The sequence below is a fragment of the Chiloscyllium plagiosum genome, unplaced genomic scaffold (genome assembly GCF_037043375.1).
Source record: "Chiloscyllium plagiosum isolate Xiang-an unplaced genomic scaffold, Cpla_swu_hap1 HiC_scaffold_5, whole genome shotgun sequence".
NCBI classification, from domain to species: Eukaryota; Metazoa; Chordata; class Chondrichthyes; order Orectolobiformes; family Hemiscylliidae; genus Chiloscyllium; species Chiloscyllium plagiosum.
Genome location: NW_028270143.1, coordinates 114391855 through 114415151, shown reverse-complemented (window position 1 = coordinate 114415151; position 23297 = coordinate 114391855). Strand labels below are relative to the sequence as shown.

At 41.9% G+C, this 23297-nt stretch overlaps 1 protein-coding gene across 1 annotated transcript in view; it reads left to right on the top strand.

The window, feature by feature from the left end:
• Window positions 1–750: 750 nt before the first annotated feature.
• The window catches only part of dpp6a (dipeptidyl-peptidase 6a), a 1528415-nt gene continuing 1505868 nt past the window's right edge, over window positions 751–23297 (top strand). Inside the window, exon 1 of the mRNA XM_043690726.2 lies at window positions 751–1138. Within this exon, the coding sequence (XP_043546661.2) occupies window positions 1079–1138 (60 nt within the window). The 5' untranslated portion in view covers window positions 751–1078. The remainder of the gene's footprint in view (window positions 1139–23297) is intronic.

The following is a 23297-nucleotide window of genomic DNA, read 5'->3' as shown; positions in this document are numbered from 1 at the left end:
AGCACAGTAGGCCAGTTAGTTCTTCAAATCCAATTTGCCATTCAATATTATCATGACTGATTCTCAATTTCAATGCCTCCATCTCAATGCCATAGGCTAGCTCTCCCCTCATTTCCTTTTCTGATTCAGGTGTTCCTGCTCATCTCCCACACCTTGCCTTTCTCCTGTCTCCCCATTCCCAGTAATACCCTGCCCTATCCTCCTCCTACACCCCCTCCAAAGTTCACCTGGGGAGCAAGTTGTAGGTCAAAGTTGCTGCTTCTGACCGTCTTACCCCCTCCCCCGCCACTTCCCATACCACTCCCACAAGACCGTAAAAGAAACAGGAGGAAACTCGGCCATTCGGCCCATCAGTGCCCTTCCCTCTCAGATATTCCTCTTCCTCAAGCTCACCACACCAGCAAAAGGGTTGACCAGGGCACGAAAATTGCTGTCCTCATGACCTCCTTATTCCCCCAACCCCCTTCCCTCCCTCGAGCCAACTTTCCTGGCCAAGGTATGCCCATCACCCCTCCCCAATGGCAGCGGGAGCGAGCGCGGGCCAGGAGCGCGCATTCACCACCCCACCTGACCCTCCCGCGTCCCCCGCCACCCAGCCTTAACCCAAGAGCTTGGCGCGTCCACGCTCGCGCGAGCCAGGTCGTGCGGGAGCGCGCTCGCGCTCTCTCTCTCTCTGTGAGTGTACGTGTGCAGCGCGCGCGCGCAGCTCCCGGGGCCCCGGCTCTTGCTCCTGCAGCAAAGCACCTGGAGCGAGAGAGAGTGTGTCCCAGACACTGTGCACCTTCAGCACCTCCCTCCCAGGGTCAACTGGTCCAAACTCCAGCGAGCGTTGTCCTGGCAGCTCTTAAATTCGCTGCTGCAAATCATCAACCAACCTTAGTTTTTCTTGTTTATTTTAAATGTAAATTCAATCTTCTTCCTCGGGTACTAACTCCGCTGTACGAACATTAGTGGAGAATGGAAAATTATTTTTTTTAAAAAAAGCAACTCACACTCTCTTGACTGACTGAGTGGAGAGACTGCAACCTCGCGGATTCCCTCTTCTCTCTAGTTTTGGCGTTTTCGAGCAGTTGGGAAAATGAACCAAACCGCGGGCGCTTCCAATAATGTCAAATGTTCGTCCAGCAAAGGCGTGAAGGTAAGGCAAGGAGAGTTTATTTCTGAGGGAAGGCGAATTTTAAACAAATATTTTTAAACATGCTTTGGGGGGAGGGGGTGTAAATAATAACTAACAATGTGTGAGATCACAACTTCGAAACATGAACATGCAAGGGGCGATTCTGGGAATTTGTTGTTGGTTTGTGTGCGGTTTTATGTTTTTGTTCATTGTATTATCTTCCTTAAGTGCTTTTTTGGCTTTCTGCAGCGTTCCACTATGTTCTTTGCGCGATTAATGGGTCCCTTCAGCGCGAAAAAAAACCCCAAAACTATCTGTTTGAACATCCTTTTTCATTGTCTTTCGCCCATAACATATTCTCAGCTGCTTTAAGCACAGGATGTCAAGTCGTAGCTTTCCAGAAACTTAAACCGGGGATGATGAAAAAAACAGAACTTGTTCCATCTAGGGTCCCTTGTGAAAAGACTATGTGTATTTAAACTGTGGAAGCATCTACCTAACTTTCAGCTCCTTGCCATGTCCCTTGCTCGTTTTTAATGAGTCAGATCGTGTGTGTATTTGGGGAGGGGTCAGTGCAAAAATGGAAGCTGCAATGAATGCACTAAAATTGATGTTAACTTCGGAACACCCCCTTTTCGGCATCTATGATCGCAGTAACTTTTGCACTGTGGGAATTAATGCAGGGGGCGACGCCAGTAGAATGCGATCCAACTGATACATTTGAGTGTGTGTGTGTGCGTTTTAAAGGTTATGTTCGATCCAGATCCGAATTGCGTTAAAGTTAGCTTGCCGCTGTCTAACCCAATTGCTCAGCGTGTCGATGTTGTAAGGCGCATCTCCGGGCGTGCGCTTCACATAAATAAATAAATTACTGGTGCTTCTCCAGTAATGGTATGTCAGCATCAGCCGGCAGGATGCTATTGAACATTTGAAAACGAGCAGCGCGTTGACAAATGAGGCACGCTGCAAAATTCAAGAGCAAGCCGATTTTTCTTGTAAACACATTGCTGTTAAATCAACGGGCTCTGCACTCAGGCGATGTTAAGTAGGGGCTGCACTGTTCTCCTCCAACATGTGGAAGAGTTACTCCAGAATGCACGAAATAAAATGCTGCAAAGCCTTGGAGTGTTGTTGGTTATGTATAGGGTCTGAATTGAGTAGTTTAAACTAAAAGACGGGCTCTTACTTTGATACACCAGTGAGTTTAAGCAGTAATGACTTGATATTAAGACCTTTAAAACTTTTCTTTATGTCTTGAATAACAAAAAAAAGCTGAAGATGCATCAGTATCTTTCTAATTCCTGAGGAAGCTGTGTGGCTGGATCCAGCTCAGTACACAAGACATCTTTTAGAGTTGATATCAATAGAGGGGAAAATAGTGTAAACGAAGAGGTAGTTGGTAAGGAGATTTGCAGCTGGGGTTTTGAAAGTGTGAAGTCCGCAGGAGGAAGTGAGAATTGGGGAGGTCAGAAGAAGTTGCAGGAACTTGAAGATTTGTGAAGAAGTAGCCGTGGCAGGAAATCATAAGCCCTCTGACGTCAACACAGTTAGTATGCAGCGAGCAAGAAGAATCCAGGGCTGGTCAGGAGGGAAATTAGAAACCATTACTACATACAAAGAGTTGGAGCCCTCTTCTACTGAAAGAAAGTAGCGTTAGATGTAAGGTGAATTAGTTTTACATCTACAGTTGGTTGAACTTTTTTCACTAACAAGGTTATTGAGTGATTATGCAGCCAATATGGCTGAATGGAGATGGGATGTTCTAGACCATGATCTGTGAGTAGACATGAAGGATTGAACAATCCCTGCTGCTACTCGGTTCTGAAGAATATTTACATCTGTAAGTTAGGAGTAGCAAGATATGAAACCAAGGTGAAGGCTGGCCATTGTAGCAACATGAATTTGTTTGACCGAGAGGTAGTGCCTTATAAGAGTGAGAAATGAAAGAGCACAGATAATAAATGGATCAGCTTTCAAATGACTTTGATTTGAGTTCTTCCCAGCAGCTGGGCAGAAAGTTTCGAGAAGCCACTCCAGATACAGAAACTTTATTTAAGCTTTTGACAGATTTACTCTCTACAGAGCATTGACGTTGGTTGAGGAGGAAATAAGTGTTAAGCACAAAAGAAGAAAGCAGAGCTCCTGGGGGGAGTTTTACAAACAGAATCAGAAGGTAAAGTTATGAGGGAAAAGTTTCAACCGAAGAACATCCCACCCTTAGTCTTGCTCTGAAGGTAAGCGGTGTCAGCTGCTGATTGAACTTGTAAGCAATGTGAAGAAACCATGTCTCTTGAAAGGTAAATGTATTATTGGCCCATTGAAGAGTACAGAGGAGTTCCATATTGTAGCAGTTCAGCCATTATCTTGCAAAAGCAGTGGAACCCAAGTGGATTAAAGGCTTACAGATGGAAAGATGGTGTACTAGGAGAGGTAACATCCACCAAGAATCTAAAGAGTTGGATGGTGTGTGGAGGAAGTCACCGTTTGGGGTGGCATGGTGGCTCAGTGGTGAGCACTGCTGCCTCACAGCACCAGGTACCCAGGTTCAGTCCCAGTCTTGGGTGGTTGTGTGGAGTTTCCACATTCTCCCTATGTCTGTGTGGGTTTCCTTTGGGTGCTTTGGTTTCCTCCCACAATCCAAAGATGTGCAGGTTAAGTGAATTGGCTATGCTGAATTTTCCATAGTGTCCAGGGATGTGTAGGTTAGGTACATTAGTCAGGTGTAAATATAGGGTAAGGGAATGGGTCTGAGTGGATTACTCTTCGGAGGGTCAATTTGGACTTGTTGTGCCAAATAGCCTGTTTCCATACTGTAGGGATTTTAAGAAGGAACAGAATGGTTGAACAGAAGGACTATTGAGTTAATGGAAAAAAGCAGTGAGGATGAGCAAGCAATTACAGTTTTGTTAGTTATTTGTGATCACATTCAACAGAACAGGTTGCCTGTTAAAGCATATATGTAATTTATAATTGAAGGATAGACCTACTGAGGTCATATCATACCACATTTAAATATAACCTGTAGGTTTGTGGTAATTTCAGAGATATTCTTGCACTGATGATTTCATACTACAAATTATGCTTGCATTAACATTGCTTCCATAACTAATTGGGAAGGGGAGAAGTTATTTGTCTTATTTTAGAAGTCATCTTACAAAGGATGATTAGAGTAGGAATAGGGCCAGTCAAAGAAAGAAGTGGGAAGTTGAGTGTGGGCCCTGTGGATATTGGAGAGGTGCTAAACGAACATTTCTCATCAGTTTTCACTCAGGAAAAGGAGAATATTGTAGAGGAGAAGAATGAGGTACGTGATATTAGATTAGAAAGGATCGAGGTTAGTTACGAACAGGTGTTATCAATTTTAGAAGGAGTGAAAGTAGACAAGTCCCCTGGGTCAGATAGGATTTATCTGAGGATTCTCTGGGAAGCTAGCGAGGAGATAGCAGAGCCTTTGGCTTTGTATTTGACTTGTCATTATCTACAGGTTTAGTACCAGAGGACTGTAGGATTGCAAATGTTGTGCCTTGTTCAACAAGGGCAGTAAAGATGACCCTGGTGATTATAGACCAGTGAGCCTTACTTTTGTTGTAGGAAAGGTTTTGGAAAGGATTATAAGAGATAAGATTTATAATCATCTAGCAAGCAACAATTTGATTTCAGATAGTCAAAATGGCTTTGTCAAGGGCAGGTTGTGTCTCACAAACCTCATTGAGTTTTTTGAGAAGGTGACCAAGCATGTGGATGAGGATAGAGCAGTTGACGTGGTGTACATAGACTTCAGTAAAGCCTTTGATAAGGTTCCACATGGTAGGCTGTTGGAGAAAATGCACAGGCATGGAATTGAGGGTAATTTAGCAGTTCGGATTAGAAACTGGTTTCTGAAAGAAGGCAGTGAGTGGTGGTTGATGTAACATATTTAGCCTGGAGTCCGGTTAATAGTGGTGTCCCACAAGGATCTGTTTTGGGACCACTGCTGTTTGTCATTTTCATAAATGACTTAGACGCAGGCATTTGTGGATGGATTAGTAAATTTGGAGATGACATTAAAATCGATGGAGTAGTGGACAGTGTGGAAGAGTGTTACAGGTTGCAGGGGGAGTTGGATAAACTGCAGAATTGGGCTGAGAGGTGGCAAATGGAGTTTAATGCATCTAAATGTGAGGTGATGCACTTTGGGAAGAATAACAGGAAGGCAGAGCACTGGGTCAATGGAAAGATTCTTGGTAGTGTGGATGTGCAGAGGGATCTTGGAGTCCATGTGCATAGATCCCTGAAAGTTGCCATCCAGGTGGATAGTGCTGTTAAGAAGGCATACGGTGTGTCATTCGTAGAGGGATTGCGTTCCGGAGCCGCAATATCATGCTGCAAATATAAAAAATGCTAGTGCGGCCACACTTGGAATATTGTGTACAGTTCTGGTCCCCATATTTCGGGAAGGATGTGAAAGCATTGGAAAAGGTGCAGAGGAGATTTATCTGGATGTTGCCTGGTCTGAAGGGAAGGTCTTATGAGGAAAGGCTGAGAGACTTGGATCTGCTCTCATTGGAAAGACGAAGGCTAAGAGGGGATTTGATAGAGAAATACAAGATGATCAGAGGATTAGATAGGATAGACAATGAAAGTCACTTTCCTAGGATGATGATGTCAGTTGGTATTAGGGGGCATAATTACAAATTGAGGGGTGACAGATTTAAGACAGATGTCAGAGGCAGGTTCTTTACGCAGAGAGTGATAAGGGCGTGGAATGCCCTACCTGCTAATGTAGTCAACTCAGCCACATTAGGGAGATTTTAAAAATCCTTAGATAAGCACATGAATGATGATAGGATAGTGTAGTGGGACGAGCTGAGAATAGTTCACAGATTGGCGCAACATCCAGGGCCGAAGGACCACTTCTGTGCTGTATTGTTCTGTGTTCTAAAGTTTATATATCATTAAAAATGAATATGATGATTTGACCTACTGGCACCTTTAATAGCTTTTAACGTTTTAATTGGTTTTGCAATCTTTGTGCAATCAATTCACTCTGCATCCCCTTTCATCACTTTTGGTAAAAAAGGAAGCCAGCTTTTAAAAAAAACACTTGGACACCGTATATGAACCACATATGTACATGCACTATAAATAACATATATTTGAGTCAATAAATAAGCTGTGAATGATGTGTTGTTAGTTTGAATTATAACCACATTAATTTTGAAATTCATCCTAAACAAATATGCATTCAGAGAATGCAGTGCAGAGAAGTTAATTGTGTCATTGCTTGCACTATATAACTGGATAATCAGTGTATGATTCATTATCATAATCAATATAATCTAAATAGCCTATTTATATCTGTAAGCTTGTTGACTACAGCTTTTTTCCTTATATTGTGATTGAAGTTTGACTGACTTTTAATGGTTATCACTGGTCTACCATTTTTAAAAATATGATCAAGGAATGTCTATTGGCACTCAATGGATTTTGATTTTACTTTCTATTTCACTGTTGCTTACTAATCTAATTTGAACATTTTGGCACAACTTTACATTGATCATGTTACTTTGTAATCACAAAAACAGTGTAAATTGCCTTGCAAAATGCCTCACAGCTTTCATTAACTGTTCATTTCAGGAACTGAATATAAAAGTTTCAAGAATTAATGCACCTCTAGTGCAACTTTTAAAATTATAACTCTCAGTGCTAATGTTTTACAGCCAAAAGCTAATTCACATTTTATTTTGTAAATTCATGATGTAATATTGAAAAAGCTATCCAAAATAATCTGTTTTGAGTTATTGCCAGGTCGAATGTACTTTCTATAAAGAAGTGCTAATGGTTTGTAGTTACTACCAGTTTATTTGTTAAGTTTTAAGTATAGATGATGTGGTAAATATTCAATGCTTACCATATTCAAGTAATATCTATTGTGAAATACTAATTGAAGAGTAAATTGTATCATGAATTGGTGGAACATTATGTAAGTGTTTTGCCATAGCGTTTAAAGTATTATATTGCCCTTGTAGTGCTGAAAACAGTTGTTTTCTCAGGAATTGCAAATGTATTGTGATATCATTTGTCAGTTGTCTCCTTTCATCACAACTTCTTAATTCACTAAGATCTGAGAGAACAATGGTCATTTCATTGTATTGTCACCTTCCATGAGGTGATACAGTTTGATAAATTCTTTTCTTTTAATATCAACTCCAAAAGGATAGAGCCAGAATTTTTGAAAGAAGGTATTTTGAGATGTAGATGAATCTCATTAGAATGAGTAGCAAATCAAAACTACTCCATTTTAGGTCCAAGATTTAGCAGTGGTATTTATTACCTTTCACAGGTAGAATATTACATTCATTTAGAATTTTGATCTTACTTGTTGGACAACATTGTGTAGTCAACCTGTCTATGTAACTTGATGGTATACTCTACATTCAAGCATTCTAGGGGAAATACTACTCCTAAGTCTGAAGCGGAATCATAGCCACAATCATAATTAATATTTTTAGTGTTTTAATGCACAAACAACAAAATTTGACATGAACAACACAAATGCTAGGGCGGGTGACCAAAAACTTGATCAAGAAGAGAGTTTCTAAGGCGAATCCCAGAATAGTAGTGAGGTAGAATGGTTTAGGAGGAGATTCCAGAATGTGGGGCCAAGACAGCTAAGAAGTCAGCAGCTTATGGTGGAATAAAGGAAATTTGGAAAACTCAAGAGGCCAGAATTGGAGGAACAAATGTCACTAGAGGATTATAGGATTAGAAGAGGTTACAGAACCACAGAGAGTTGAGTTCATATTGGGATTTGAAAGCAGGGATTTAAAACAAATCTGTTGCCAGACTGCAAAACATCAGAAGTCGTTTTGACCATGTGTATGATTCCTTTGATTCTTTTGATGCTCAACCATGAGAGTCTTTGAGCCAAGACATTCAGTGAAGAATGTCTTCGCTGAATGTCTTTCAAAGAGACATTCAAAGAGAGAGCTGCGAACACTGAACTATGATTCCCAATTTCAGCAAGAAAGAACTTGTATTTCTACTGAACTTACCATGAGCCAAAGGTATTAAATGACAAAGCAGGCTTGAAAGGCTAAATTGCCTACTCTTGCTTGTAGTTCTTATATTCTCATTGACGAGTGAATGGGCAGGAACATGATGACAGAACTCTGTGTTACACTGCACTGTGATTTTTCTTTTACTAAGCAAATGGAATATGGGAACTTGGTATCATTTGGTGTCGTGAGCAATTCAGTAAGAAACACAGCTTCAGGGCTAAGCTAAATTACCCATAGTATTCAGGGATATGTAAGTTAGCTTCATTACTCAGTGGGAATGTAGAGTAATAGGGTAGGGGAATGGGTCTGGGAAGGTCAGTGTAGACTTGTTGGGCCAAATGGCCTGTTTCCATACTGTAGGGATTATAGAAATTCTATCTATTAAGGTGTTCTGTGCGATTAGCAGCAAAGATTTATTCTAAACTACATTTACATCGGAAACATAATTTCAGGGATTTTACAATGATTATGGAAAAATAGGGAGAGAGAAATGTTTTGAGATATGGTTTGCCCTTTTTATTTAAATAAAATTTCCTACAAATGCTTAAAGATGTGACTGCAGTAATCTGTATCCCTTGTGGTTATGTTATAAAAATAGCCCATGCATATAGGTGTTCGAATTGTTTGTACATGAATATATAAATTCATCAGATTAGACTGTCATCCAGACACCAATATCATGATAGCTTTTACCTTGAATTTTCCACCTATCTTTATTGATTAATTTTTCAGCCAAAGGGTTGGCTGGTTTAAAACCAGATGCTTATCTGCCAATGAGTCACCAGACTTAGCAGTTGAATCAGCAGGTTCTGTCTGCTTCTTGTTTCTGTGAATCAGAGGATTTCTGTTACCTTCTTGCTGGATCAGTAGATGCCCTTGTCTGGATCGATGCTGTGAAAAGCTCAGATAGCTGGCACTTGTTCTACTTAATAAAGGACAGGATAACTTGGAATGTGTATTGATGTACTTCATGTGATTCTTGTGATTTCTTTTTCTTGTTGCAGAATCTGAACTTGTATTTGTATAGAGGTATAACACAAAAAAGCTGAGTACCACAGCTGCCAATAATTCCAAAGCAATTTCTGCGTTCCGCACTATGGGGTATGTTTCTAATTTCAACGGCTGGGTGGTGAGCTGGCAGTGCAGGTCACCCATCCTGTTGTAGTGCCTTCCCAGTTTCATTCCGTTGATTTTAAAATGACACATTATCGCCCAGGCAATGATTTTGAAAACATGCACCACCATATGATTTTGTGAATGTGGGCTCTGGACAATAGTTGACTTTCAGGTTAAAAAGGCCCTTCATAGTTTTTTTTTTTGGCTTTGATGGATGCCAGCTTTGACACTTGTAAAGTATGCACTGTAATATCATTTAGGGACATGAGATACATGCGTTTCCAAAGCAGAAAGATCAAAAAAACTTCAGCTGCATTCACCCAACAGCATGAGGGAAATTTTACTAAATTGCTCATAGCTTACATTAAGATGAAATATAGAAAAAGTAATGGAATATATATTTGATCTTTGAGCAGCCAATCTATGAATTGATATAGCTTAAAATGTTCGAATGACTATATTGTCAGTTTTCTTAAGATCAAAATTCTTATAGTGACACCTTTCACAGTCTCAGAGCATTCCACAGCTTCAGAGATGGCGAAGTATCGTTGAACTGTTCACTGTTGCAATGTAGAAAATACAATTGCCAGTTTCTGCTCATCAAACTCCTGCAAACAGCTATAAGATGATGTCCAGAGGTCTGCTTTAGTGATATTAATTCAGGGACCAATATTTATCGGGACAATGGGTGTAACTATTCTGCTGTTTTTCAACCTACTGCCATGAGATCTTTCACATACACCTGAGACGGTTGACAGGGCCTTGGTACAATATCTCAGGTAAGGGTCAGCACTTCCAACAGCGCTCCTTTCCTTCAGTACTGCATTGCATTATCAACCTTGATTCTTGTGCTCAAGTCTGTGGAGTGGGATTTTAACCACTAATCTTCTGGCCTGGAAATGACATTGTTACCAGTTAAGTTGTGATGGAATCATTTGGATATTTCCGAGGGACCTTACTGTCTAATGTGGCAAGAACCCTCGTTTTCAATTTTCCATTGATTTCTATCCCAGACGCCAAGAGGTTATACATCTTTTAAGAGTTCAGTGAGCGATGTATTTTGTGCCCACTGTCCGTGATGTTGTTGGGACTCAGGATCCATGGTGGACGTGGTGGGATGAAGATGGACTTTCGTTCAGTTATATCCTTTTATCCTTTTTATTCTTAAACAATTCAAAACAGTGGTCTTCTTCGAAAATTAACTCTTGGGACATAATTTACTGATGATATATAGTTCGCTTTGAGAAGGTGCCAGTGAATTTTCCATGGGGAAAACTGATGGTTGATATTGAGGGAAAATGCAGCCAAAGAAACCTCAGTGATTATTTTTCTGAGTCATGATCAGGGCTGGGCCAGCATTTATTGCCCATTCCAAGTTGCTGTTGAGGAGGTGGTGGTGAGCTGCCTTCTTGAACTGCTGTAGCCCATATGCTGGAGGGGAACCCAAAATACTGCAGTGGAGGGAGTTCCAGGATTTTGACCCAGCGATAGTGAAGGAACGGTGATGTATTTCCAAATCAGAGTAATACGTAGCTTGGAGGGGAACCTACAGACGGTGGTGCTCCCATGTATCTGCTGGCCTTGTCCATCGAGACGATTGCAACTTTGGAAGGTGCTGTCGTAGGAGCATTGCAAAATTTCTGCTGTGCATCTTGTCGATGATACACACTGTTGCTACTGAGCATTGCTGGTGGAGTTAGTGAATGAATTTGAATAAGCAAGTTGTTATATCCCATAAAGTGTAAAATTGCTTGAGTGCTGTTGAATTGAATCAAATTGAATGAGTTATTGTCACTTGTATTTCACAGTGAAGAGTACGGTAAAATACAATGAAAAACTTCAACTGTCACCAAATTCCAGCACCGTTTTGAATTGTTTAAGAATAAAAAGGATAAAATGATATAACTGAAAGAAAGTCCATCTTCATCCCACCACGTCCACCATGGATCCTAAGTCCCGAACTGGCTCACCTGTGCCACCTTCACCACCTCACTGCCAAACTGCACTGGAGTCACCAATGTAAGAGTTACCACTCTTCAGGTGCCACCTCTTCACCGCTGGGCCAATATCACTGATACTGATGCTGAACCCACGCTTGCCCTTAACCAGGAGGTCTGGACTCTGTTGCTGCCACCTTGTCGATAACCAGGGGTGCCCGCTTGGAGCCTACCATGACCACAGCCAGGAGTCCCTGACTCCACTGTTGTTTCCCTCACCAAGTCTCCCCCACCTCCGGGCATAGACCACACTGCAGCTGCTGCCTCACCAATGCCGGAGTCCAATCTCTGGGCCTTCCGCAACCAGGGGTCCTTGGCTCTGCCGCTAGGCTAGGCCACTGCCGCCTCAGCAAGAGACCTGCTCCAGCTGCCCTCTTCCAAGGTGTCGCCTTCTCCGGAAGAAGACGAAGAAAAGAAGAAAAAGTAAAAGAAAGAAGACGAGAAGGGTGAAGAGGAAGGAAGGAAGCATCAGGTCTGGAGCAAACAGGCTCAGGACGCTGCTTACCTTGCCAGTGCCATTATCTTGGAACAGGTTTTCCCTAGCACTCTTCCAGGCAAGTAAAAAGCATTTCATCACACTCCTGACTTGTGCCTTGTTGATGTTGAGTAGACTCTGAGGAGTCAGGAGGTGAGCTGTCAGCTGCAGGATTTGTAGCCTCCAACCTGCTCATATAGCTACCTATATCGCTAGTCCAGTAAGTCTCTGGTCAATGATAACATCCAGGATGTTGATAGTGGGTGATTCACTGATGGTAATGCTATTGAATGTCAAGGTAAAATTATCTCTTTTTGGTGATGATCATTACCTGACACTTGTGCAGCATGAATGTTACTTGCCATTTGTCAGAAATGTTGTCCAAGTCTTGCTGCAGTCAGACATGGACTATTTTAGTATCTGAGGAGTCATGAATTATGATGAATATTATGGAGCCATCAGCAAACATCCCCACTTCTGGAGGGAAGGTCATTGATGAAGCAACTGAAGAAGATTGGGCCAAAGACACTATCTTAAGGAACCCTGTAAAGATGTTCTCAAGGTGAGATGACTAGCCTCCACAAATATTAAAGTCTTCAAGGTATTAGCAGTGAAAGATTATTTCGATAAAGATAAAGTACTTTCATGATTTGGAGATTCTAGATCTTGGGAGCACAGACCAAAACATTAAGGATAGATCACTCAGGAGAGATGTTAGGAAGCACTTGTATGCTCAAAGACTGGTAGAGGTTTGTAGCTCTCTTCCACAAGCAGCAGTTAATGCTCAATCAGTTGTGAATTATAAATCTGAATTGGATAAATTTTTGTTAAGCAAGTGTGTTAAAGGATATGCTCAAAGGCAGGGATCTGGAATTCGGCCACACATCAGCCATGATGGGACAGGCTTGAGGGGTTAAATGGCTACTCCTATTCCTATGTTCCTATCTTCCTTTGTGCCAGGAAAGACTCAAACCAGCGGATAGTTTTCCACCTGATTCCCACTGACTCCAGATTTGCAAGGGCTCCTTGATGTCCCACCCAGTCAAAAGAGGCCTTGATTATCAAGGACAGTTACTTGACAAGTACTTGTTCCTCCGTATCATGTACATTGCGTACATGATGATGAAGGGAGTGATCGTTTGAGCTAATGGATAGGTTCTTAGTCAAATATATTGATTGACTTTGTCCTGGATGGTGCTGAGCTTTTTGTATGCAATAATTTGGAAGCTCCTTGTCCAGTATTTCTCTATCGTGCAGAGAGATCCCTGCCATCCACTCTGCAAGGTCGAACAGTTAATTCAAACATTTGCTATTTGAAATTCAACCAGATGGCTTATCAAACAAAGTATGTTGTACAACCCTGCTCCACCCAATTCCCTTAATTCTTCATCCACTTAGAGGTTTAGCCTGTGCATTCGCTACGGTTCTTGGTAAACATTGCTTTGACTTCAAGTATAGCTGTCTTCTGTCATACTGGTTTTGTACCTAATCAGCTTTACAGAGAATTCTTGATCCCTCTTAATTCAACAAAACATTGTTCATCATATCCGAATGAGTGATTTCACTCGGGAACTAAGCTTTCTAATCTAATTGACTACATTTTAAATGTAAAAACATGATTTGTATAATAGTTAAGGAACAACAAGGGAAACTAATTCACTTTGGTGAGTGGAACAGGAGATCAATTAGAACACGTTGCTCCATTCCTAGTCAGGGGTGATCCAAATGCAATGAATGCCAAAGGAGCACGGCTGAGTCAGGTGGGAGTCTTGCATTTTTACCGAGCTGAAGGCCCTCTATGTATATCTAAACGATTTGAGTGGGGTGTTCTATCTTTAAATATTGACAGCCAACACATTGTGTGTGAATGTCTATCTCTTGGGATGTAGACAACACGTTTAGCATCATTTGGGTTTCCTGCTGCTTTTTAATCGGCCAAAGGCTTGTCGAGCCTGAGTTAAAATTGTCCCTGAAATCATGTTTTGAAGCTCTTGTTCAGCCAAATAAAAAGTGCTGTCAAAGGACAGGAGATTTACGGTGGGTTAAAATGAATCATCTCTGGATTTGACTTCTTTCAGTCTGTGCACAAAATTTATTGTGTTTCAATTATGTGGAGGCAGTTCAATGCTTGCAGAAATGTTTCTGTACAGATGCAACTTGGAATGTTTGGTGATCAGATCGATGCAAGTTATGCAACCTTAAATACAAGCACTTTATGACAACAGACACCATGATTCCCTGTAACCTTAGTGACATACACTGAGTTTGTGCTGCAAATCAAACTTAATAAGATGAGGTAGAACAGCTTATCCAGTACCATGCACATTCTTCATTCACTCCATGAGTCTAAACCATTTATTTATACCTCCTAATTTACATCTTTCAAGTTACCAGTACTTTATTTGAAAGGTGGTAAAGTCAAATCAGAAGAATCTCTGAATCTGTTGAGATTCTTAAAATGGGACAGTCTCAAATCTCATGAGATCAATATTTTCTGAACTTGTATTATGCACGCCATCTTGTCAAAAGCGTAGGGACAATATTGCTGTACCAGCTATAGCGCAGCGTTCACACCTTGAGGTTCCTACATTAAACTGACTCCACTGATTCTGCTAATGGTACGGCCTCTTAAACTATCTGCTTCTGCTCTGACCTCTCAGTGTTGAATTAGAGCAGCATGCTCTGTCAGACGCCTTGGCTTTCAACTGAGGCTGTAAAGTAATTTTGTTTGGGCGATGTAAAAGATATAGTGGCACTATAGTAGGAAGAGCAGGTGGCTTGCAGGACATTTAGTTACTTGATTGTACAGAGCTTGACTATTGTTGAGAAAAGAAATACGTTGTTGAAGATGTTTGTCTTATGCTCTTCAGGACACTCAAGAATATCAATTTCAAACAAAATCAACAATTTGTGTCCTGAAGAGAAAGTACTGATTAGTTAGGAGGTTGACGCTGATTGATTGAAGTGTTGCAGTGGAGTATGCATCTTGACACTGTTTCTTCTCATGGCTTTGTTTACAATTTTTGTGGTTGGAACAAGGACCCGGTTGAGCTCATTGACAATGCGATCCTTGATTGGATTTGTTAACCTGGGCCAATCAGGGATCCCTGGCTGACAGAGATTAACAGGAGGTTCAGAGATTCTGCTCACTCAGAACTAGCTGTGTACATGTAAATAAGGAGTGACTTGGTGATGGGACACTGACCTCTGTGCAGTTATTTCAAATACATGAAAGGGCCCACAGCTGGAAACATATTGTTTTTCTGCAGTGGAGAAGTCCCTGTATGTATGAATTTAAAATTATAATCTAAGATTATCAATTGTGCTTGCAGTATGGCTAATTTGCACTTGCCAGCAAGTTGTGATGATAATACTGGGCAAATCAAATCCGAGAGTGAAATCTTGCTTGATAGACCATAAGTTTTATTTTCCTTTTCATTTACTGTGGAGATTAATCACCAAAGACTTTCACAAGAATCTGCCAATACTCTTTTAACAGAAGAACATAGAAGTTATTTTACACAAAACAAAAAATAGAAACGACACAAGAAGTATTGAAACAATCTCATTACAATCTTTAGATAGAAAGGTTCATTCCTTTTATTCTAGTTGATCCTACAGGCACTCAAACCCCAGTAAGAGTCATCCATATCTCCACATTAAAGTTCTTGCTCAGTTATAATCTGTTTATTGTTGCCATGTTGCTTCACATTCACTCACTGCTATTTTCTGAAGGGTATGTCATTTCCTGAAACCCTTCAAACAAACTGCTAGCTCAGTTCACTATTGCTTAATGTGAGTTGTCTAACCTGTGTCTTCAACAGTCTTGTAGTCTTCCCCTTTGAGAATAGACGCAGCCTTCTGTTTTTGGAGCTAGCGTCTCACTGACTCGGGAATTCTCCTGAGCTCTGACTGCTTGGGGATTGTTAATAATAACACCTCTGCTGTTCTGGGCCTTTCACCTCTGATTGAATCTGCTTCGGGTGCCTTTTTTCTCTCTCACTGTGCTTGTAAAACTCAAACACCTTTTAGCAAACATTTCCCGAGGTGACTTATTGTTAATACGCTTTTGAACTCAGTATTCCAAATGACTTTCTGACCTTCTGTTTAAAAACAAAAAAAATCTAAAATCCATGTTCCTTCACTTTAAACCCTGTTTTCTCAAATAGTATATTATGAACCTTTGTGACAAGAAGCTAGATACATTCATTCACTGGGACTTGTGCACTGCAGGAGAAAAAAAACATGCCCACTATACCTATTTAGAATTAAACAAAAGGATGGGAGATATTGGTTCCACGCTGCCTCCTCAATGACAATGCCAATCAATCAAATAATCAATCAGAACTGATGCACTAACCAATCTGCATCCTTTTCTCAGGTGGAATAATGTGTTGCTGTCTTTGAAATTCAGTTTTCTTGTATCTGACCTGATAGGTGCTGGACAAAAAAGGAGGGCTCACATTTGTTATCAGTTATCACAGACATATTGGCTCATCACTGTCATCCTTTATGTGATTTGGCAGCCATGTTTGCCTCAATGGTAAAGCTTATCTCTGCTAAGAAACAGCTCATTGGCTATATGAGATGTCTTCTGAAGGCACAATGTTATACGTAGATGGAAGTTCCTTTGGTAAACTTTCATCACACCAACGATAGCATGTTTCCAGTTCCAGAAGGGGCCATCACTCAGTGATAAGCTGTGTCGTAAGCTGTGGGGAATATTGTGAACTGAGGCAAGGAGTGATGGACTTGGGTTGGTGGAATGAGTAGCCATGTGGCTGATGAAATTTAACAGAAAACCTTAATACTTTTTTTTTGAAAGGAAGAATCAGAGGAAGTACAAAATGAAAGGTGCAATTTCAAAGGGATTGCGAGAGCAGAGGGATGTGAGTCCATGTTTGTAGGTCAGGTTTGGAGTTTAGTGAACAAAGCAAAAATAGAATTCAAAAGTAAGGAAGTTATGATGAAAACTTGTTGAAATATTTGGCCCAACTGGAATGTCATACCCAATTCCTTTTTCGCTTTAGGAAGGGTGTGAAAGCATCACAATGTGTATTTTTAAAAATTGTTCACTGATGTGTACATCACTGGCTGGGCCAATATTTATTGCCCATTCCATATTACCTGGAGAAAGTATTGTGGAGTTGCCTTCTTGAACGTTTTGCAAGCCGTGCAGTGTTGGAGAGATTTGCAGAAGCATGAACCAGCTATTATGAAGGAATGGTGATATAGTTCTAAGTCGGGATGATGTGTGTGGCTTGGAAGGGAATCTGCATGTTCTGATGTTGCCATGCATTTCTGGGTTGAAAATTGGCAAGTGGTAGCATTCGTAACTCACAAGTGCCAAGCAATGCCCACTTCCAATAAAACATCATCTAACCATCATTATTATTACCATCACTGAACTGCCCAGTCTCAACATCCTGGGAGTAACCATTGACCAGAAATCGAATAAAACTTGCCATTTAAATACAGTGGCTCCACCAGAGGTCAGAGGCCTGGAATACTGTGGTGAGTAACTCATTGCCAGATTCTCCAAAGCCCGGAAGGCATAAGTTAGGAATGTGATGGAATAGTCTCCACTTGCCTGGAAGAGTGCAGCTCCAACAACAGCTTCAGAAGCCTGACGCCATCCAGGACCAAGCAGCCAGCTTGATTCGCACCATGTCCAAAAACATTGTCACTCTGCCACTGATGCTCATTAGCAGCAGTGCATGGTATTTACAAGATGCACTGCAGAAATTCACCTGCACTCCTTTGACAGCACACTTCAGTCCCATGACCACTTCCATCTAAAGGGATAATGGCAGCAGATACATGGGAACACCGTCATCTGCGAGTCTTTTTATTCATTCACAGGATGAGGATATCGCTGGCTAGACCATAATTTGTTGCCCATCCCTAGTTGTCCAGAGGGTAGTTAAGAGTCGACCACATTGGAGTGGGTTTGGAGTCACAGATAGGTCACACCAAATAATGTTGGCAGTTTCCTTCCCTAAAAGACATTAGAGTTGTTGCTGTAGTGGGTGATTGTAACTTTGCCAATATTGTCTGGGGCTCCCTTGCTCACGGGCTTAGATGGGACAGAATTGGTTAGGTGCATCCAGGAGAGTTTCTTGATACAGTATGTAGATCGTCTAACTTGGAAAGAACCATACTGGACCTTGTACAGTATTGGGGATTGAGCCTAGCCAGGTTATTAAAGTTTCAGTGGAGGAGAGTTTTGGGAACAGTGGTCATAATTCCATGAGTTTTAAGATAGTTATGGATAAAGATAAGACTGGTCCTGAGATGAAAGTACTAAATTGTTGTGGGGCAGAAGGCTAATTACAGCAGTATTAGGCAATCAAGTTTGTAAGACCTCCCCCACACAAATGGGTGACACGGTGGCACAGTGGTTAGCACTGCTGCCTCACAGCGCCAGAGACCCGGGTTCAGTTCCCGCCTCAGGCGACTGACTGTGTGGAGTTTGCACGTTCTCCCCCTGTCTGCGTGGGTTTCCTCCGGGTGCTCCGGTTTCCTCCCACAATCCAAAATATGTGCAGGTCAGGTGAATTGGCCATGCTAAATTGCCCGTAGTGTTAGGTAAGGGGTAAATGTAGGGGTATGGGTGGGTTGCGCTTTGGCGGGTCGGTGTGGACTTGTTGGGCCGAAGGGCCTGTTTCCACACTGTAAGTAATCTAATCTAAACTGAAGAAATTGGATTGTGAGTGGCTGTTTGAGGGTAAATCCACATCTGACACATGGGAGTCTTTGAAAGGCCAGTCGATCAGAGTTCAGGACCAGCATGTTCCTCTGAGGATGAAGCATAACTATGTCAAGGTTCAGGAACCCTAGATGACAAGAGATATTTGAAATTGTAGTCAAAAAGAGAAAGGAAGTGTGAAGGAAGTATGTGTAAGGTTTATGAAACTGAAATCAGACAAGGTCCTTGTGGAATCTAAAGGATGGAGGAAATAACTTAAACAAAGAATTAGGAGGGCTAAAAGGGGCCATGAAATGTCCTTGGCAAATAGGATTAAGGAGAATCCCAAGGCATTATGTATGTATATTCAAAGCAAGAGAGTACCAAGGAAAGGATAGGTCCTGTCAAGGACATAGAGAATTTATGAGTGGAGCCAGAAGTGGATGAGGTCCCCAATGAATCCCTCACATTGGTGTTCACTGAGAAGAACCCAATGTTAAGATTAGGGAGGACTATGTTGATATTCTTGGGCGTGTTGGTATTAAGAAGGAGAAGGTGTTGAAAACATTAAGGTAGGGCCTGACAGGATATATCTGAGGATACTGAAGGAAGCAAAGGAGGAGATTGTTAGGGCTTTGACAGAGATTTTTACATCCTCTTTCGCCACAAGCGAGCTCCCAGAAGACCGGAGAATAGCCAATATCATTCCTTTAGTCAAGATCGGCAACAGGGATAATCCAGGAAATTTTAGGCTAGTGAACCTTAAATCAGTGGTAGCAAAATTATTGAAGAAGATTCTTAGGGACAGGATTTCCTTGCATTTGGAAAAGAATGGACTTACAACGTTTGCATTTGTGTGGGGGAGGTCTTACAAACTTGATTGACTTTAGTGAGAAAGTGACATAGATATTTGCTGAGGGTAGTACAATGGGTGTGGTCTACATAGACTTTACTAAAGCATTTTACAAGCACCCTCATGGTAGGCTGGGCCATAGGATTAGTCACATGGGATTCACTATGAGTTGGTTAGTTGCATACAAAATTGGCTTGATCAAAGGAGACAGAGGATAGTCATGGAGGAGTTTTTTTTTTCTAACTGGAAGTCTGTGACCATAGTATTCTGCAAGGATCATTGCTGGGACTTCTGTTTGTAATATGTATTAATAATTTGGAAAAAATGGAGGTGATCTGATGACATGAAAATTGTTAGAGTTCCGGATCCAAAGGAAGGTTGTCAAAGAGTACAGCAGGATATAGATCAGTGAAAAAGTTGGGTGGAGAAATGGCTGATGGAGTTTAATCCTGGCAAGTGTGAGGTGATGCATTTTGGGTGGTCAAATACATAAGGAAAGTATACTGGAAATGGCAGAATCCATGGAGTGGTGATATACAGAAGGATTTAGGAGTGCAAGTCCATAGTTCCCTGAAATTTGCAACACACGGATAAGGTAGTAAAGAAGGAGTACAGCATGCTTGCCTTCACGGCACAGTGGCCCAGTGGTTAGCCCTGCTACCTCACAGCACCAGCATCCTATGTTTGATTCCAGCCTCAGGTGATGGTCTGTGTGGAGTTGGCACATTTCCCTGTCTGTGTGGGTTTCCTCCGGGTGCTCCGGTTTCCTCCCACAATCCAAAGATGTGCAGGACAGGTGAATTGGCCATGCTAAATTACCCATAGTGTTAGGTGCAATAGTCAGAGGGGAATGGGTCTGGGTAGGTTACTCTTCGGAGGGTCTATGTGGACTGGTTGGGCCGAAGGGCCTGTTTCCACATTGTAGGGAATCTAATCTAATCAGGCAGTGCATTGAGCATAAAAATTGGCAATTCATGATTTGGATGTGAACATAGGATGTATAAGTAGTAAGTTTGCAGATGATACCAAAATTGGAGGTGTAGTGGACAGCGAAGAGGGTTACCTCAGATTACAAAAGGGATCTTGATTAGATGGGCCAATGGGCTGAGGAGTGGCAGATGGAGTTTAATTTAGATAAGTGTGATGTGCTGCCTTTTAGAAAAGCAAATCTTAGCAGGACTTATACGCTTAATGGTAAGGTCTTGGGGAATGTAGCTGAACAAAGAGACCTTGGAGTGCAGGTTCATAGCTCCTTGAATGTGGAGTTACAGGTAGAGAGGATAGTGAAGAAGGCGTTTGGTCTGCTTTCCTTTATTGGTCAGGGCATTGAGTACAGGAGTTGGGAGGTCATAATGCAGCTGTGCAGGACATTGGTTAAGCCACTTTTGGAATACTACATTCAATTCTGGTCTCCTTCCTTTAGGAAGGATGTTGTGAAACTTGAAAGGGTTCAGAAAAGATTTATAAGGATGTTGCCAGGGCTGGAAGTTTTGAGCTTTAGAGAGAGGCTGAATAGGCTGGATCTGTTTTCCTTGGAGTGTTGGGGGCTGAAGGGTGACCTTATAGAGGTTTATAAAATCATGAGGGGCATGGATAGGTAAATAGACAAAGTCTTTTCCTGGAGTGGGGGAGTCTAGAACTAGTGGGCATAGGTTTAGGGTGAAAGGGGAGTGAATTAAAAGTTGTCACTTTTGTCCTTTTTTCACACAGAGGGTGGTATGTGCATGGAATGAGCTGCCAGAGGAAGTGGTAGAGGCTGGTACAATTACAACATTTAAGAGGTAGCTGGGTGAGCATATGAAGGAAGGGCTTGGAGGGATATGGGCTGGGTGCTGGCAAATGGGACTTGATTAATTTAGGAAATCTGGTCAGCATGGACAAGTTGGACCAAAGGGTCTGTTTCTGTGCCGTGCATCTCTATGACTCTATGTTGCAGCTGTATGAAAATTTAGGTCACATTTGGAATATTGTGTGTAGTTATGATTGCCATGTTATAGGAAGAATGTGGAGGCTTTGGAGAGGGTGCAAAAGGGGTTTATTAGGATGTTGCCTGGATTGTAGGGTATTAGCTGTAAGGAGAGGTTGGACAAATCTTGGATTGTATTCACGGGAGTGTCAGAGGCTGAAGGGTGACCTGATAGAGTCAGGGTTAAAATTATGAGAGTTGAATTGTGGGGAGGTGGAAATGTCAAATACTAGGGGACATGGGTTTAAGGCGAAAGGGGAAGAGTTTACATAATATTTGCAAGGCAAGATTTTACACAGAGGGTGGCAGGTGTTTGGTATGTGCTGCCATTCAAGGTGGTAGCATCAGCTGTGAAGACTGAGGCATTTAGACAGGCACATGAACAGACAGAGAATAAAGGGATAGACCAAGCAGATAGGATTAGATGGCATTGTGGTTGGCACAGATATGGTGGTTGGAACAGCATGTTCCAGTGCGATAGTATTCTGTAGCCATAGTTGTGGGTATGTTTGCCGCGCTGAAAAGTTGATTTGCGGACATTCCATCCCCTGTCTTGGTGACCTCTTCAGTGCTTCTTGTGAAGCTAATGTTCTCTGTTCTTCTTCTCTGTTCCTCCCCAAGCCACTCAGCATCTTGACTTGAAAACATATTGCTGTTCCTTTAGTCTTGCTGGGTCAAAATCCTAGAATCCCCTCTCCAATTGCACTGTGAGTCTCCTTAAAGGACATGGGCTGTGATGGTTTAAGAAGACAACTCAACACCACCTTTTCAAGGGCAGTTAGGGGTGGGCAGTAATTGCTGGCCCAGCCAGTGATGCCCAAAGTCCCACAAGTGTCCTTTGAGGCTGTAGAGGTCACTGCTTTGGAAGGTGCTGTCATAGGAACCTTGATGATTTGCCATTGTGCACTGTGTAGAAGGTGGATATTGATGGCACTTGGCGAAGAAGGGATTGAACATGGAACATAGTGGATGGAGTACCAATGAAGCAGACTGCTTTGGCTTGAATGCTGTCAAGCTTTTTGAGTGTTGTTGGAGCTGCACTCATCCAGGCAAGAAACGTGTTCACCCAAAGAGTGGTGAGCCTATGGAATTCGCGACCAAATAAAGCACTTGAGGCTAAAAACATTGTGTGGTTTCAAGTAATAATTAGATATAGCACTCGGGGGCCAAAGGCTTCAAAGGCTAGAGGGAAGAAACAGGAACAGGCTATTGAGTTAGATGGTCAGTCATGGTCATAATGAAGGTTGGAGCAGGTGCGAAGGGACTAATTCTGCACTTGTATTTGATGTTTCTGTGTGTATTCCTCATACTCCTGACTCGTGCCTTGTAGATGGTGGACATGCTTTGGGGAGATAAGTTTCTTGCCACAGAATTCCCACCATTTGTATTACTTGTATGCCTGGTCAGTGATAACTCTAAGGTTGTTGAAAGTGGGAGATTCAGCGATGGTAACGCCAATCAATGTCAAAAGGTAATGGTTTGATTCCCTCTTGTAATTGGCTCACATTTGTATGACACAAATCTTACTTGCCATTAATCAGCCCAAGCCTGATGTTTAACATATTTTGCTGCTCATGCACATTAACGTCTGAGGAGTTGTAAATGGTGCTGAACACTGTGCAATTCTCTGTGACTATCCCCACTTCTGACCTCTGAATGAAGGAACGGCCATTGATGAAGCAGCTGAAGATGGTTCAGCCATGTGCACTACCTTGAGGAACTCTTGCAGTGATGTCAGTCTGAAATGACTGACCACTGGCAACTAACTCTATCTTCCTTTGTGTTGTGTATGACTCCAATTATTCCTCTGGTAGAGACAAAACTCCATCAGAACTAAGAAGCCGTGACCCCAGACTCTCTGGCAGGAGCAGCCTCCTAAACGCTAAGCCCAAGTATGTCCCCACTTCCCATTGACTTCAGGTTTGCTGGGGTCCCTTGATGCCTGACCCCATCAAATGTAGCTTTGATGTCAAGGGCAGTCATCTCTGGAGTTCACTTATTCTGTCCATGTTTGGACCAACACTTTGCTGAGATCATGAGCTAAG